Source organism: Dendrobates tinctorius, unplaced genomic scaffold (assembly GCF_039654945.1).
Source record: "Dendrobates tinctorius isolate UK_male_01 unplaced genomic scaffold, ASM3965494v1 ptg000159l, whole genome shotgun sequence".
NCBI lineage: Eukaryota > Metazoa > Chordata > Amphibia > Anura > Dendrobatidae > Dendrobates > Dendrobates tinctorius.
The window spans coordinates 117,501-131,167 of record NW_027361826.1 but is presented as its reverse complement, the minus strand read 5'-3'; the positions used below and the strand labels follow the sequence as shown (position 1 = coordinate 131,167).

Below are 13,667 nucleotides of genomic sequence, written 5' to 3'. Positions count from 1 at the left end.
GGAGCTGCAGCCTCGCACCCGGGTTTGGGTTACCGCTCGGTGCTGACCTTGATTGACTTCTTTGGCCAGCATGTGGGGGCATGAGGCTTGCGTTCCAGGGGAGAACTCCATGCGTCTCACTGGACGCAGGTGCGAAAAAGAAAGAAAAAGAGAAAATTTTTTTTTTTTTTTTAAGAAAAATTTTTTGAAGGGTTTTTTTTTTTTTTTTCCCCTGTTTTATCAACATTCCTCACACAGCTCATTGCGCATGCGCGGCGGCCATGTTCCTTCAGTGACCGGGACGCTGGTCTTTTTGTAGTGATTGGAACTTTTGGATGGGGGCAGTTCACCTGTGGTGCATGTGCGGGTCATTTGAGTCTTAGTAAGGTATATAAGGCTGTTGGATCATGATCAGTGTACTTCCCCTGATGAAGCCGCATGGGTTGCGGCGATACGCGTGGGGTATGATCCTGGGTGTAGCACCCACTTGGTTATAGCTGTATATTCACTGCGACCTTATTATTGGTTGCTCTGGAGTAATTTTTGTGTGGTACAATTGAATATTGGATTGTGGGCATTGGCCACATATATTGGCCTGTGTGCCCTAACCAGTGAATATTTAGGGACACGTGCATGGAATTATTTCATGCAGCGATTGTGCAATATTAGGGCCCTTGGTCTCCATGAGCAGGTTTATGGGGTGGTTGTTGTGATTAATTGCAGTGAGGTTGGACCACATGGTTGATATACAGGTTATTACAGCATAATCTATAATTGTGATATGCCATACTTCACTGTTATATATTGTGGGATGCTTCATAAGTTTTTATTATGTTTTTAATTGTATTGCTGCATCAATAAAACATTGTTTTTGTACTGGTTCAGTGTGCGCTATTTGCAGTGGTTCTTTTTCTTTTCTCCTCTCAGGATTCCAGGTGTTGCACTCCATCGCCAGTCTTCTGCATGCTCCACACTGGCGATTCAGTCACATCATTAAAGCTGTTTAGTACATTTACTTCAGTAAAGCAACAAGCTCCTTGCAAAGCTGTAACAGAGTACATACAGCCAAATTACCATGGGGTAAATAATTACATGGGTAGACTTATTTTTACTGATCAAAGATATTGGTTTTATGTACCATCAACTGGCACAGAAGCTGCCAGGCCACGTTTACTTGCACTATGCCAGGGAAACTCGTACTACCCTTTTCTTTCCTGTTGTCCTTCGATTGGCTAAAGATTAACACTGAAACCAGAATCACATTTTCTATCCATAAATAACAACATTACAGTTATCTGTATAAAGGAAGAAAAAAAAGATGTGCATGGTAAGAATGGAAAAATCACAATCTTTATTCCGATTAAAAAAATACAATGTTCTATGACGAAGGATTTCAGCCAATGGACAAGGTTTTAACTGCTATGGATATCCTAATTTTTTAATCAGATGGGATAAAGATTGTGATTTTTACATTCTTACCATGCAGATCCTTTTATTTTTTTCTTTGTATTGATTACCAGAGGATCCAAGTAAGCCTAATAAGAGCAACCATACTATATATTACATGGTTAAGATTTTTCTACATACAGTGGCTTGCAAAAGATTCATTTACCCCCTTGGCTTTTTGCCTATTTTGTTACATTACAACCTGTGTTTAAGTATTTCTGTAATCTGAATTGTTTGTAATGCATCAGCACTAAATAGTCTAAGATGGTGAAGTGAGAAAAATATAGGTATAAATTACTATTATGGGGATCAAATAATTAAAACTTGTCATGTGCATATGTATTCACCCCTTTTGCTATGAAGCCCCTAAAAGTCTCTGGTGCAAGCAATTACCTTCATAAGTCCCATGCTTAGTGAGAGGAAGCCCATCTGTGTGCAATCTCTATGTCACTTGTCTGTCAGTATATACACTTTACCTTTTCTGAAAGGTCACAGAGGCTGCAACACCATTAAAGCAAGAGACACCACTAACCAAATATCATCAACAAGAGACACCACTAACCAAACATCATCAACAAGAGACACCACTAACCAAAGACCATCAACAAGAGGCGCCACGAACCAAACACCATGAAGATCAAGGAGATCTCCAAACACATCAGGGACAAAGTTGTTGAGCAGTACAAGTCAGGGTTGGGTAATAAAAAATATCCCAATCTCTGATGATCCTCCCAAGCACCATCAAATCCATTATCATCAAATGGAAAAGAACATGGTACCACAACAAACCTGCCAAGAGAGGGACACCCACCATAACTCTCAGCCCGGGGAAAGGAGGGCATTAATAAGAGAGTCTGAAGACACAGAGCCCAGAGATTACCTTGAGTAAGCTGCAGAGTTCCCAAGTAGAGACTGAAGTATATGACCACAATAAGCCGTGCAGCCATACACTCCATACAAAAAAGAGCTGCTCCTTATGGAACATTAGGTAGAAAAAAGCCTTTACTTACATACAAAAACTGTAAGGCTCATTTTGAGTTTGGCAAAAGACATGTGGGAGACTCCCCAAATGAATGGAGGAAGATGCTGTGATTAGATGAGACCAAAATTTAACTTTTTGGCCACCAAGGTAAACGCTTTGTCTGGCGCCAAACCAAACACAGCTTAGCACCTCTAGAACACCATCCCTACAGTGAAATGTGGTGGCAGCATCAAGCGGTGGGTATGTTTTTCAGCAACAGGGACAAGGAAAATGGTAGGAGTCAAGGAGAAGATGGATGGTGCAAAATACAGAGATATTCTTGAGCAAAACCTGTTTCAGTCTGTCAGTAATTTGAGACTGGGACCGAGGTTTACCTTCCAACAAGTCATTGTCCCAAAGCATACTGCTAAAGGGGAAACATGTAAATGTTTTGGAGTGGTCTAGTCATAGCCCAGACCTTTATCCAACCGAGAATCTGTGGTTAGACTTCAAGATTGCTGTTCACCAGAAGAATCCATCTAACTTGAAGGAGCTGGAGCAGTTTTGTCTTGAGGAATGGGCAAAAATCCCAGTGACAAGATGTGGAAAACTCATAGAGACTCATCCAAAGGGACCTGCAACTGTAATTGCTGCAAAAGACGGCTCAGCAAAGTACTGACATTGGGGGGGTGAAAATTTTGTCCTATTTGTTTTTTGCTTCACAATAAAAAGAAAACCAAATGTTCCCAGATGTAGGCATGTTCTTTACATGAACTGATGCACACCCTAAAAAAAGTGAAATTCCAAGTTGCGAGGTAGCAAAATACGAAAAATGCTAAGTGGAGGGTGGGGTGAATACATTTGCAAGCCACTGTACTTCTGCTATATCTCTACAATTATCTGTAATATAACGCATATACCTTATTTATCAGTAGGCAGAAGATCTGTATCCTAATTTAGCTGAGAGCTATTCCACTAATAACATTATATTAAAGGGATTGTCCACTACTGAACAACCCCAGCTGAATCAATGCAAGAACTCAATTAAAATCAGTGATCAGAGATTGATGTGACTTTTCTCACGTGCTGGCTGAAGCCAATGAGTGTCCGCAGGTCAGCTGTATCCTTACTATTTACACAGAGCAGACATCTGTTCTGACAGAATATTGAGGAGCTGCAGGGAAAGGGGAAAGAGGGCCGCGCATAAGCTGCAGCCTGCATGTGCCGCAAAGGAACAGTGGCACCAATATCGCTAAAATGATCGCTAGCACACAGCCATACTGATATTAATTGGGGTCCTGAATGGATTATGTTGGGGTTATCCAGTGGTGGACAACCCCTTTAAGTAATTGTTATTCAATGGGTTTGTACAGAGTTAGAGAAACATGGCTGCCTTTTCTCGTACAAACAGTGCCACGCACCCATGTAACGTCAGTGGAGCTGAGTGGATATGCCAAATACAGGCATGGCACCGATTCTACATAAAAGTAACCGCAATTTCTAATCCTGCACAACCCCTTTAAGCTTTTCCTTAAGAACAAATGCACAATAGGCCTTCATATAAAAATATACCATTATACTATATATTACAACACAGAGATGACAAGAAAATTTAGTGAACATCATAGCAACTGTGGCAACATACGTCCAGGGCAGAAATAAAAGTCTGTCTGTCACTCGGAGAGAGGAGCTTGAGCAGGCTTGTGTCATGCTGCCTAGATTTAGGTTTATTAGTTGTTTCAACCATATTTGAGAATCACTTCCATTATTTTTGATTATTCCCTAAACCTGTATAGCTGTTAGTGTGATGTATGGTAAAATACTTGGCGATTGCAGCCTTGCCCGGTTTCCAGCGCTGCTCTGGTCCACATGATGGCTTTTCCAACGTGCTGGCTAAAATCTGGCCTCCATGGCCCTGGCTTCATAAATACTGGAGGTTTTCACGTTAGTCTTGGTGAGGGGTAATGGTGGAGTCAGTCACTCTTGATTTATTAAAAGGTTCACACCTCTTAACCCCTTCACGCCGCAGTCCTTTTAGATTTTTGCATTTGTTTTTTGCTCCCCTGCTTCCCAGAGCCATCATTTTTTTATTTTTACGTCAATATGGCCATGTTGGGGCTTGTTTTTTTGCAGGACGAGTTGTACTTTTAAACGACACTATTGGTTTTACCATGTTTTGTACTCGAAAACGGGAAAAAAATTCCAAGTGCGGTGAAATTGCAAAAAAGTGCAATCCCACAACTGCTTTTTGGATTTTTACCATGTTCACCAAATGCTAAAACTGACCTGCCGTTATGATTCTCCAGGTCATTACGAGTTCATAGACACCAACCATGTCTAGGCTATTTTTTTTAAAGGGAATCTGTCATCAATTTTTTTGCCTATCAGCTGCGGCCACAGGCATCAGGGGCTTACCTACAGCATTCTGTAATGTGCTACGCTTCCAAGTTTTTTAAGCCAGTTTTCCGGTTTAAAGACACCGATAAATCCTGGAAGTGACTTTTACAACGTAAGCCTATGGAATGTCAGAAAAAGGCTCCATTGACTTAAGTTGTAAAAGCCATTTTCGGCTTACGCATAGGATCAAGTGTGATCCAGAGAGTCAGAATCACCATCAGGTGACACAGAAGAGGAGCGGAGCGGTGCTGGACCCCAGAGAAAGGTGGCAATCATTAAGTCTATTAATATATCTACATAACAGTAACACAGGGTTAGCCAATATAAAAAATAATGGGAGGACTTCTATAATTCTATATTCAATAACAATTAACACTTGGAAAACTGATAAATATTGATTAAAACACCAACAAACATGAATGTACTTATTCTAGTTTCATAAGCAGTAGATTGTCTACAAACACAAGACACCCATTACTACATCACACACAATGGGAGTTGTGATGAGGCTGGCATCTTAGATCACATATAACATCCAGTGTGTCCCATATACAATCACGTATAGCTCACATATTAACATCTGGAATATACCTCCAAGAGGAACGTCATTAGTAATGTCTTTGCATGTTGCTTTACTGTTCCTCCTCTTTGGCAGCTGAATAATAATGAGGCATCTTGTAAATTATCTTATATTGTTCTGAGAATGTTGGCCGCTCTGCTTCATCCAGTCAATGTCCAGTTTCAAGTGTTGCTAGTATTCCTCAATGGTCACACTTACTGTATATCAGTACTTACAGAATGATAAGCTTTGCTCTCTGGTCCACTATGATGATTTGACTTCTCTAATAAAAAGTATTTCTAGAATAATCAATGGTCCAATTCTCATTAAATCATAAATAAACTGTTTCAAAGTTCATGGTTTCTTTCGGAGAAGAACAGTTTCCGGCACCTCCTAACTGTGTCCTCCGGTGACACAACCGTATGTCCAACCGTCCTTGGGTCAGCATAGATCTCATAGTCGTTCCCACCCTATGGAAGAAATAATTGTTCAGCAATTAATCAATCAGCTCCATAAACCATGAAATGGGTTACTTACTCATTGCTTCATTTTAAAAAAGTGACCGCCAGCTGAAATGTCTAATGGCCAAAGCCTCTTTCGTGCATGGCCTACCGTCAAGCTTAATAAAATACAGCTATCTAGAGAAATTTTTTAAACTTTGATGTCAAGCAGTATTCCACCAACAAACCCAAAAGCTTTCTACATGATGGTTTTGAGAACCTAAAACTATCTCATTCTATTTTGCGAAGAGATTATGGTTTAAGCCCACTGAGACTGCTGTATGCGTTACAAATGATACACTACTGTATACATCACATAGGATACACTGTGACTGTAATATATTCATCACATAGGATACACTGAGACTGTAGTATATACATCACATAGGACACACTTAGACTATAGTATATACATGACATATGATACAGTGAGACTGTTACGGGCTGGCGTAACGCACCAAATAATAAAGATGGAATAAGATATGAGGTGCATTTGCAGCCCGGGGCCCACAGTGCAGAGGTGACAAACTGCAGCTAAGTGATGAGGAGAGAAGAGTGTAGGAGGAAGCCGGACACCGGTGGGTAACCACTGACTCGGTGCTTGCAGGGACGAACTCCGTTACCCCACGGAATTTGCACCAGCCGGCGAATAAATGAGACCTGTTAAGATCACAGATCACAGCAATGTGAACCACCGCTCTGAGCGGGTGCAATGTCCGCCCTGGCGCTACTCTGGCGGACGCTGTGGTAGTAGTGGTTCAAGAGGCCTGTACTGGCCGATGCCCCAGGGCGCTAGAGAGAGAGATGAGTAGTTACACTGCGGCGCTAAGCAGTGTCAGAGCTACGGTGCTGACTCTGATTCCTAAACCCTAACTCATGCGTAATATCCAAGGAGGGGGAATCTTAATGAGTCAATCACCAGTCTCATACATCCGTCATCACACATACACTAAACACTATAGCCTCAGAGTCTATCATAGCGCATGGCAGGGCGGCCATGTGAACCTTTTATAGCGACGTCCTTCCGGGACCCTCCTGAAGATCCAATGTGAGCAGGAGAAGGACCTGAGCATGTGACTCCCCATCCCCAATGGGAGATCGTCCCACGAGCATGCTCAGTGGACCGAAGGAAGGACAGACTCTGGAGTCTTTTGCTGCTGGCCAGGCTGCATTGCCACAACTGGACCAGAGGTGGCAGCAGCAACCGAGCCCACAATGCTGGTGTGAGCAGAATGCTGGGATCGAGGAGTCTGCTGAGCAGGCTCCACTGCGGCTGAAGAGGAATGGGAGACCGTCGACAGCAAGGCTCGGGATTCCCGCTGTGCAGCGTCCGGAACCCGACGCCTAACAGAGACTCTGCTGTATATTCATCACATAGGATACACTGTATAAATCCCATAGGATACAATGTGTCACAATCCATTTTTGGATCTGTGTTAGTTTGGGCTGCTCACATTTAAACCTTTTTTTCTTTCAGGTCATCGGGGGTTAATATCAGTTTTTTCACCCGGTGGCTGCTGGTGTAATTGCATGGCTGGTCTATTTGCTATGTAGGTGGTGACCACTCCTACCTTCCTTTAAAAGGTCACCAGGTGCTGCAGCTAACTGTTGGTGATACACTTCCTCTTTGGAGACAAACCAAGCTGGAGTTAGGAGCTGACTGAGTGCAGTGGACCTTCAGCTACAACCCATGGCAAAAATTATGGAATCACCGGCCTTGGAGGATGTTCATTCAGTTGTTTAACCCCTTCATTACCAAGGGTGGTTTGCACGTTAACTCCCGGGCCAATTTTTACAATTCTGACCACTGTCCCTTTATGAGGTAATAACTATGAAACGCTTCTAAGGATCCCAGCGATTCTGACCTTGTTTTCTCATGACATATTGTACTTCATGTTAGTGGTAAAATTTCATTCAAATAAATTGCGTTTATTTGTGAAAAAAATGGAAATTTGGCAAAAAAAATTTAAAATTTCGCAATTTTCCAAAGTTGAATTTTTATGCCCTTAAATCACAGAGATACGGCACACAAAAAACTTGATAACTAACATTTCCCACATGTTTACTTTACATCAGCACAATTTTGGAACCAAAATTTTTTTTTGTTAGGAAGTTATAAGGGTTAAAAGTTGACCAGCGATTTCTCATTTTTGCAACACCATTTTATTTTTACGGACCACATCACATTTGAAGCCACTTTGAGGGGTCTATATGATAGAAAATACCCAAAAGTGACACCATTCTAAAAACTACACTCCCCACAAGTGACCCCATTTTGGAAACTAGACCCCCCAAGGAACTTATCTAGATATGTGGTGAGAACTTTGAACCCACAAGGGCTTCACAGAAGTTTATAATGTACAGCGGTACAATTAAAAAATCATATTTTTTCCACAAAAATGATCTCTTCACCCCCAACTTTTATTTTCCAAGGGTAACAGGACCCTAAAAGTTATTGTACAATTTGTCCTGAGTACGCTGATACCCCATATGTGGGTGTAAACGACTATTTGGGCGCATGGCAGAGCTCAGAAGGGAAGCATCGCCATTTGACTTTTTTGGCTGGAATTGAGATCGGACACCATGTCGCGATTGGAAAACCCCTGATGTACCAAAACAGTGGAAACCCCCCACAAATGACACCATTTTGGAAACTAGACCCCCCAAGGAACTTATCTAGATGTGTGGTGAGAACTTTGAACCCCCAAGGGCTTCACAGAGGTTTATAACGTACAGCCGTACAATTAAAAAATCATATTTTTTCCACAAAAATGATCTTTTAGTCACCAATTTTTTTATTTTCCCAAGGGTAACAGGAGAAATTGGACCACAAAAGTTGTTGTCCAATTTGTCCTGAGTACGCTGATACCCCATATGTGGGAGAAAACTACTGTATGGGCACACGTCGGGGCTCGGAAGGGAAGTAGTGACGTTTTGGAATGCAGACTTTGATGGAATGGTCTGCTGGTGTCATGTTGCCTTTGGAGAGCCCCTGATGTACCTAAACAGTGGAAACCCCCCACGAGTGACCCCATTTTGGAAACTAGACCCCCTAAGGAACTTATCTAGATGTGTGGTGAGCACTTTTAACCCCAGTGCTTCACAGAAGTTTATAACGACCGGGTGTGAAAATAAAAAAAATCTTATTTTTTCAACAAACATGATCTTTTAGTCCCCATTTTTTTTATTTTCCCAAGGGTAACAGGAGAAATTGGACCCCAAAAGTTGTTGTCCAATTTGTCTTGAGTACGCTGATACCCCATATGTGGGAGAAAACTACTGTATGGGCACACTTCGGGGCTCAGAAGGGAAGTAGTGACGTTTTGGAATGCAGACTTTGATGGAATGGTCTGCGGGTGTCATGTGCGTTTGGAGAGCCCCTGATGTACCTAAACTATTGAAACTCCCCACAAGTGACCCCATTTTGGAAACTAGACCCCACAGGGAACTTATCTAGATGTGTGGTGAGCACTTTGAACCCCCAAGTGCTTCACAGAAGTTTATAACGCCTGGGCGTGAAAATAAAAAAATCATTTTTTTCCCAATATTTTATTTTCCTAAGGGTAACAGGAGAAATTGGACCCCAAAAGTTGTTTTGCAATTTGTCCTGAGTAGGCTGATACCCTATACGTGGGGGTAAAACACTGTTTGGGCGCATGGCAGAGCTTGGAAGGGAAGGAGCACCATTTGACTTTTTCAACGCAGAATTGGCTGGAATTGAGATCAGACGCCATGTAGCATTTGGAGAGCACCTGATGTGCCCAAACAGTGGAAACCCCCAATTATAACTCCAACCCTAACCCCAACACACCCCTAACCCTAATCTCAGCCCTAACCCTTGCCCTAACCCTAGCCCTAGCCCTAATGGGAAAATGGAAATAAAAACATTTATTTTATTTTATTATTTTTCCCTTACTAAGGGGGTGATAACGGGGGTTTGATTTACTATTTATGGCGGTTTTTATGTTTGGCGGCTGTCACATGCTAAAAGACGCTTTTTATTGTAAAAATAGTTTTTACATCACCACATATTGAGAGCTATAATTTTTCCATATTTTGACCCACCGAGTCATGTGAGGTCTTATTTTTTGCAGGACGAGTTGACGTTTTTATTGGTATCATTTTCGGGCACGTGTCATCTTTTGATTGCTTTTTATTCCGATTTTTGGGACGCAGAATGAACAAAAACCAGCGTTTCATGAATTTCTTTTGGGGGGTGCATTTACACCGTTCTGCGTGCGGTAATATTGATAAAGCCCTTTTATTCTTCGGGTCAGTACGGTTACAGCGATACCTCATTTAGGTTTTTTTTATGTTTTGGCGCTTTTATGCAATGAAAACAATTTTATATAACAAATAATTATTTTTGCATTGCTTTATTCTGCGAGCTATAACTTTTTTATTTTTTTGCTGATGATGCTGTATGGTGGCTCTTTTTTTGAGGGACAAGATGACGTTTTCAGCGGTGCCATGGATATTTATATGATCGCGCGTTATTTCACTTTTTGTTCGGCAGTATGATAATAAATCATTATTTTTTGTTTCGTTTTTTATTTTTATTTTTTAAGGGGTTCGCTAAAGGGGTTAACTAATGGGACAGTTTTATAGGGCTGGTCATTACGGACGCGGCGATACCAAATATGTGTACTTTTATTGTTTTTTTTATTATTTTCAAAAAATGAATTTATTAGGGAATATTTTTTTTTTTTAAATTTATTTAGCGATTTTTAAAAAATTATTTTTACACTTTTTTTTTTAACTTTATTACATTGTCCCAGGGGGGACATAACTGTCCTGTGACAGATCGCTGATCTGTCACATCACAGATCACTGTGACAGATCAGCGATCTGTCACAGGCATAGACGCAGACTTCCTCATGCCTGCACTTTGCAGGCACTGAGGAAGTCAGCTCCCTACAGGCCCCCGAAGGTCCCCGTCGCCATCTTGGATCCGGGGACCTGTAGGGAAAGAGACCCCCGCAGCAGCGCTGCACATTGTGCTGCGGTGGGGGGCTCAGGGAAGCACGGAGGGAGCCCCCTCCCTGCCGATGCTTCCCTTTAACCCCCGGTACACCGCGATCGTGTTTGATTGCGGTGTGCAAGGGGTTAACGTGTCGGGGCGGTCCGTGACCGCCCCTGACACATTGTGCCGGGTGTCAGCTGTGATAATCAGCTGACACCCGGCCGCGATCAGCGGTGCTCACCACGTGGGCGCGGCTGATCGCTATGACGTAATATTCCGTCCATGGGACTTAGGGCCCAGGTCACATGGACGGAATATTACGTCCAATGTAGAAAAGGGGTTCATTTTGTCAAAAAAAGCAGATCACAGACATGGCACAAAACTAAAGTCAATTCAAATGGCAAATTTCTGGCTTTAAGAAACACTAAAAGAAATCACGAACAAAAAACGTGGTAGTCAATAATGGTCACTTTTTAAACCAAGCATAGGGGGAAAATTATGGAATCACTCAATTCTGAGGAAAAAAATATGGAATCATGAAAAACAAACCAACAAAAAAACACTCCAACACATCACTAGTATTTTGTTGCATCACCTCTGGCCTTTATAACAGCTTGCAGTCTTTGAGGCATGGAGATAATGAGGGTCAAACAGTATTCTTCACCAATCTGGCTCCAACTTTCTCTGATTGCTGTTGCCAGATCAGCTTTGCAGGTTGGAGCCTTGTCATGGACCATTTTCTTCAACTTCCACCAAAGATTTTCAATTGGATTGAGATCCGGACTATTTGCGGGCCATGACAAGGACCTTATGTGTCTTTTTTCAAGGAATGTTTTCACAGTTTTTTCTCTATGGCAGGATGCATTATCATCTTGAAAAATGATTTCATCATCCCCAAACATCCTTTCAATTGTTGGGATAAGAAAAGTGTCCAAAATATCAACATAAACTTGTGCATTTATTGAAGATGTAATGACAGCCATCTCCCCAGTGCCTTTACCTGACATGCAGCCCCATATCATCAATGACTGTGGAAATTTGCATTTTCTCTTCAGGTAGTCATTTTTATAAATCTCATTGGAACGGCACCAAACAAAAGTTCCAGCATCATCACCTTGCCCAATGCAGATTCGCGATTCATCACTGAATATGATGTTCATCCAGTCATCCACAGTCCACAATTGTTTTTCCTTAGCCCATTGTAACCTTGTTTTTTCTATTTAGGCGTTAATGATGGCTTTTGTTTAGCTTTTCTGTATGTAAATCCCATTTCTTTTAGGCGTTTTTTTACAGTTCGGTCACAGACGTTGACTCCAGTTTCCTCCCATTCGTTCCTCATTTGTTTTGTTGTGAATTTCTTGTTTTGGAGACATATTGCTTTAAGATTCCGGTCTTGACGCTTTGATGTTTTCCTTGGTCTACCGGTATGTTTGCCTTTACCAACCTTCCCATGTTGTTTGTATTTGGTCTAGATTTTAGACACAGCTGACTGTGAACAACCAACATCTTTTGCAACATTGTGTGATGATTTACCCTCTTTTAAGAGTTTGATAATCCTCTCCTTTGTTTAAATTGACATCTCTTGTGTTGGAGCCATGATTCATGTCAATCCACTTGGTGCAACAGCTCTCCAAGGTGTGCTCACTCCTTTTTAAATGCAGACTAACGAGCAGATCTAATTTGATGCAGGTGTTAGATTTGGGAATGAAAATTTACAGGGTGATTTCATAATTTTTTCCTCAGAATTATATGATTTCATAATTTTTTCCCTATGCTTAGTTTAAAAAAAGTAACCATTACTGACTACCACATTTTTTGTTCTTGATTTCTTTTAGTGTTTCTTAAAGCCAGAAAGTTGCCATTTGAATTGACTTTAGTTTTGTGCCATGTCTATGATCTGCTTTCTTTCTACAAAATTAAACAACTGCAGGCCGGTGATTCCATAATTTTTGCCAGGGGTTGCATTACCATGTTTTGGTGCCTAACTCTGCTTTGGTGCATTGCAGGAGATAAAGCTAAGTGTTGTTTTCTAGTTGATTTAACCCCGAGGTGTCGGTCTTATCTTTCCTTGTGTTTTATTGGTGCAGTTCACTTTTTTGTCCCTGTCTCACCTCCTGGGGAGGGGGTTGGGGGTTTAGCTCAGGGCTAAACAGGAGATAGGGACAGGTCGGTGACTTGGGCCTGACTACCATCAAGTGTACCCCCAAGTTAAGGAAAGTCAGGGCACCCCCTTAGCCTGAGGGGCAGTTCAGGGCCCAGGTTCTTCGTCCCCTGTTTTCCCACTACTGCCCCGTGACACAATGAGACTGGAGTATATACATCACAAAGGATACACTGAGACTGCTGTATACACATCACATAGGATACACTGATATTGGTGTATATACATCACATAGGATACACTGAGACTGCTGTATATACATAATATATGCAGCACTCACCAATATAGCTGAAAAACTGCATCTTTATTTCACATAAATTCCATCAAATCTGTGGACATGCAGGACGTTAGAGGAATGCTAGGGGAGGGAGGTGCCGGACAACGGCCGTTTCGCGATTACTCGCTTCTACGGGTCCAGGTGAGGGGATTAGCTAAAGGTCATTCCCTTTATAGGATCACAGACCTTACTAATTAACATACGTAACAAGTTGTGAAACAAACATTTACAAAAAAATATATAGTTATACAATATACAGAGTGCAAGATACTAGTAAAGAATAAATCTTTCCATATCGATTTACAAGATAATCTATATTTTTACAATATCATAGGAAGATTATAATCTAAATAACTTTACATACAATTTTTTATATAACATTTTTTATAAAAATACTGATAGATCGATCCGGTCATTTAGTCCC

The 13,667-nt window shown here is 41.5% G+C and overlaps 1 protein-coding gene across 1 annotated transcript in view; it reads right to left on the bottom strand.

Annotated features, from left to right (window-relative positions):
• Positions 1–5,097: 5,097 nt before the first annotated feature.
• The window catches only part of PMM1 (phosphomannomutase 1), a 91,905-nt gene continuing 83,335 nt past the window's right edge, over positions 5,098–13,667 (bottom strand). Inside the window, exon 8 of the mRNA XM_073549427.1 lies at positions 5,098–5,812. Within this exon, the coding sequence (XP_073405528.1) occupies positions 5,690–5,812 (123 nt within the window). The 3' untranslated portion in view covers positions 5,098–5,689. The remainder of the gene's footprint in view (positions 5,813–13,667) is intronic.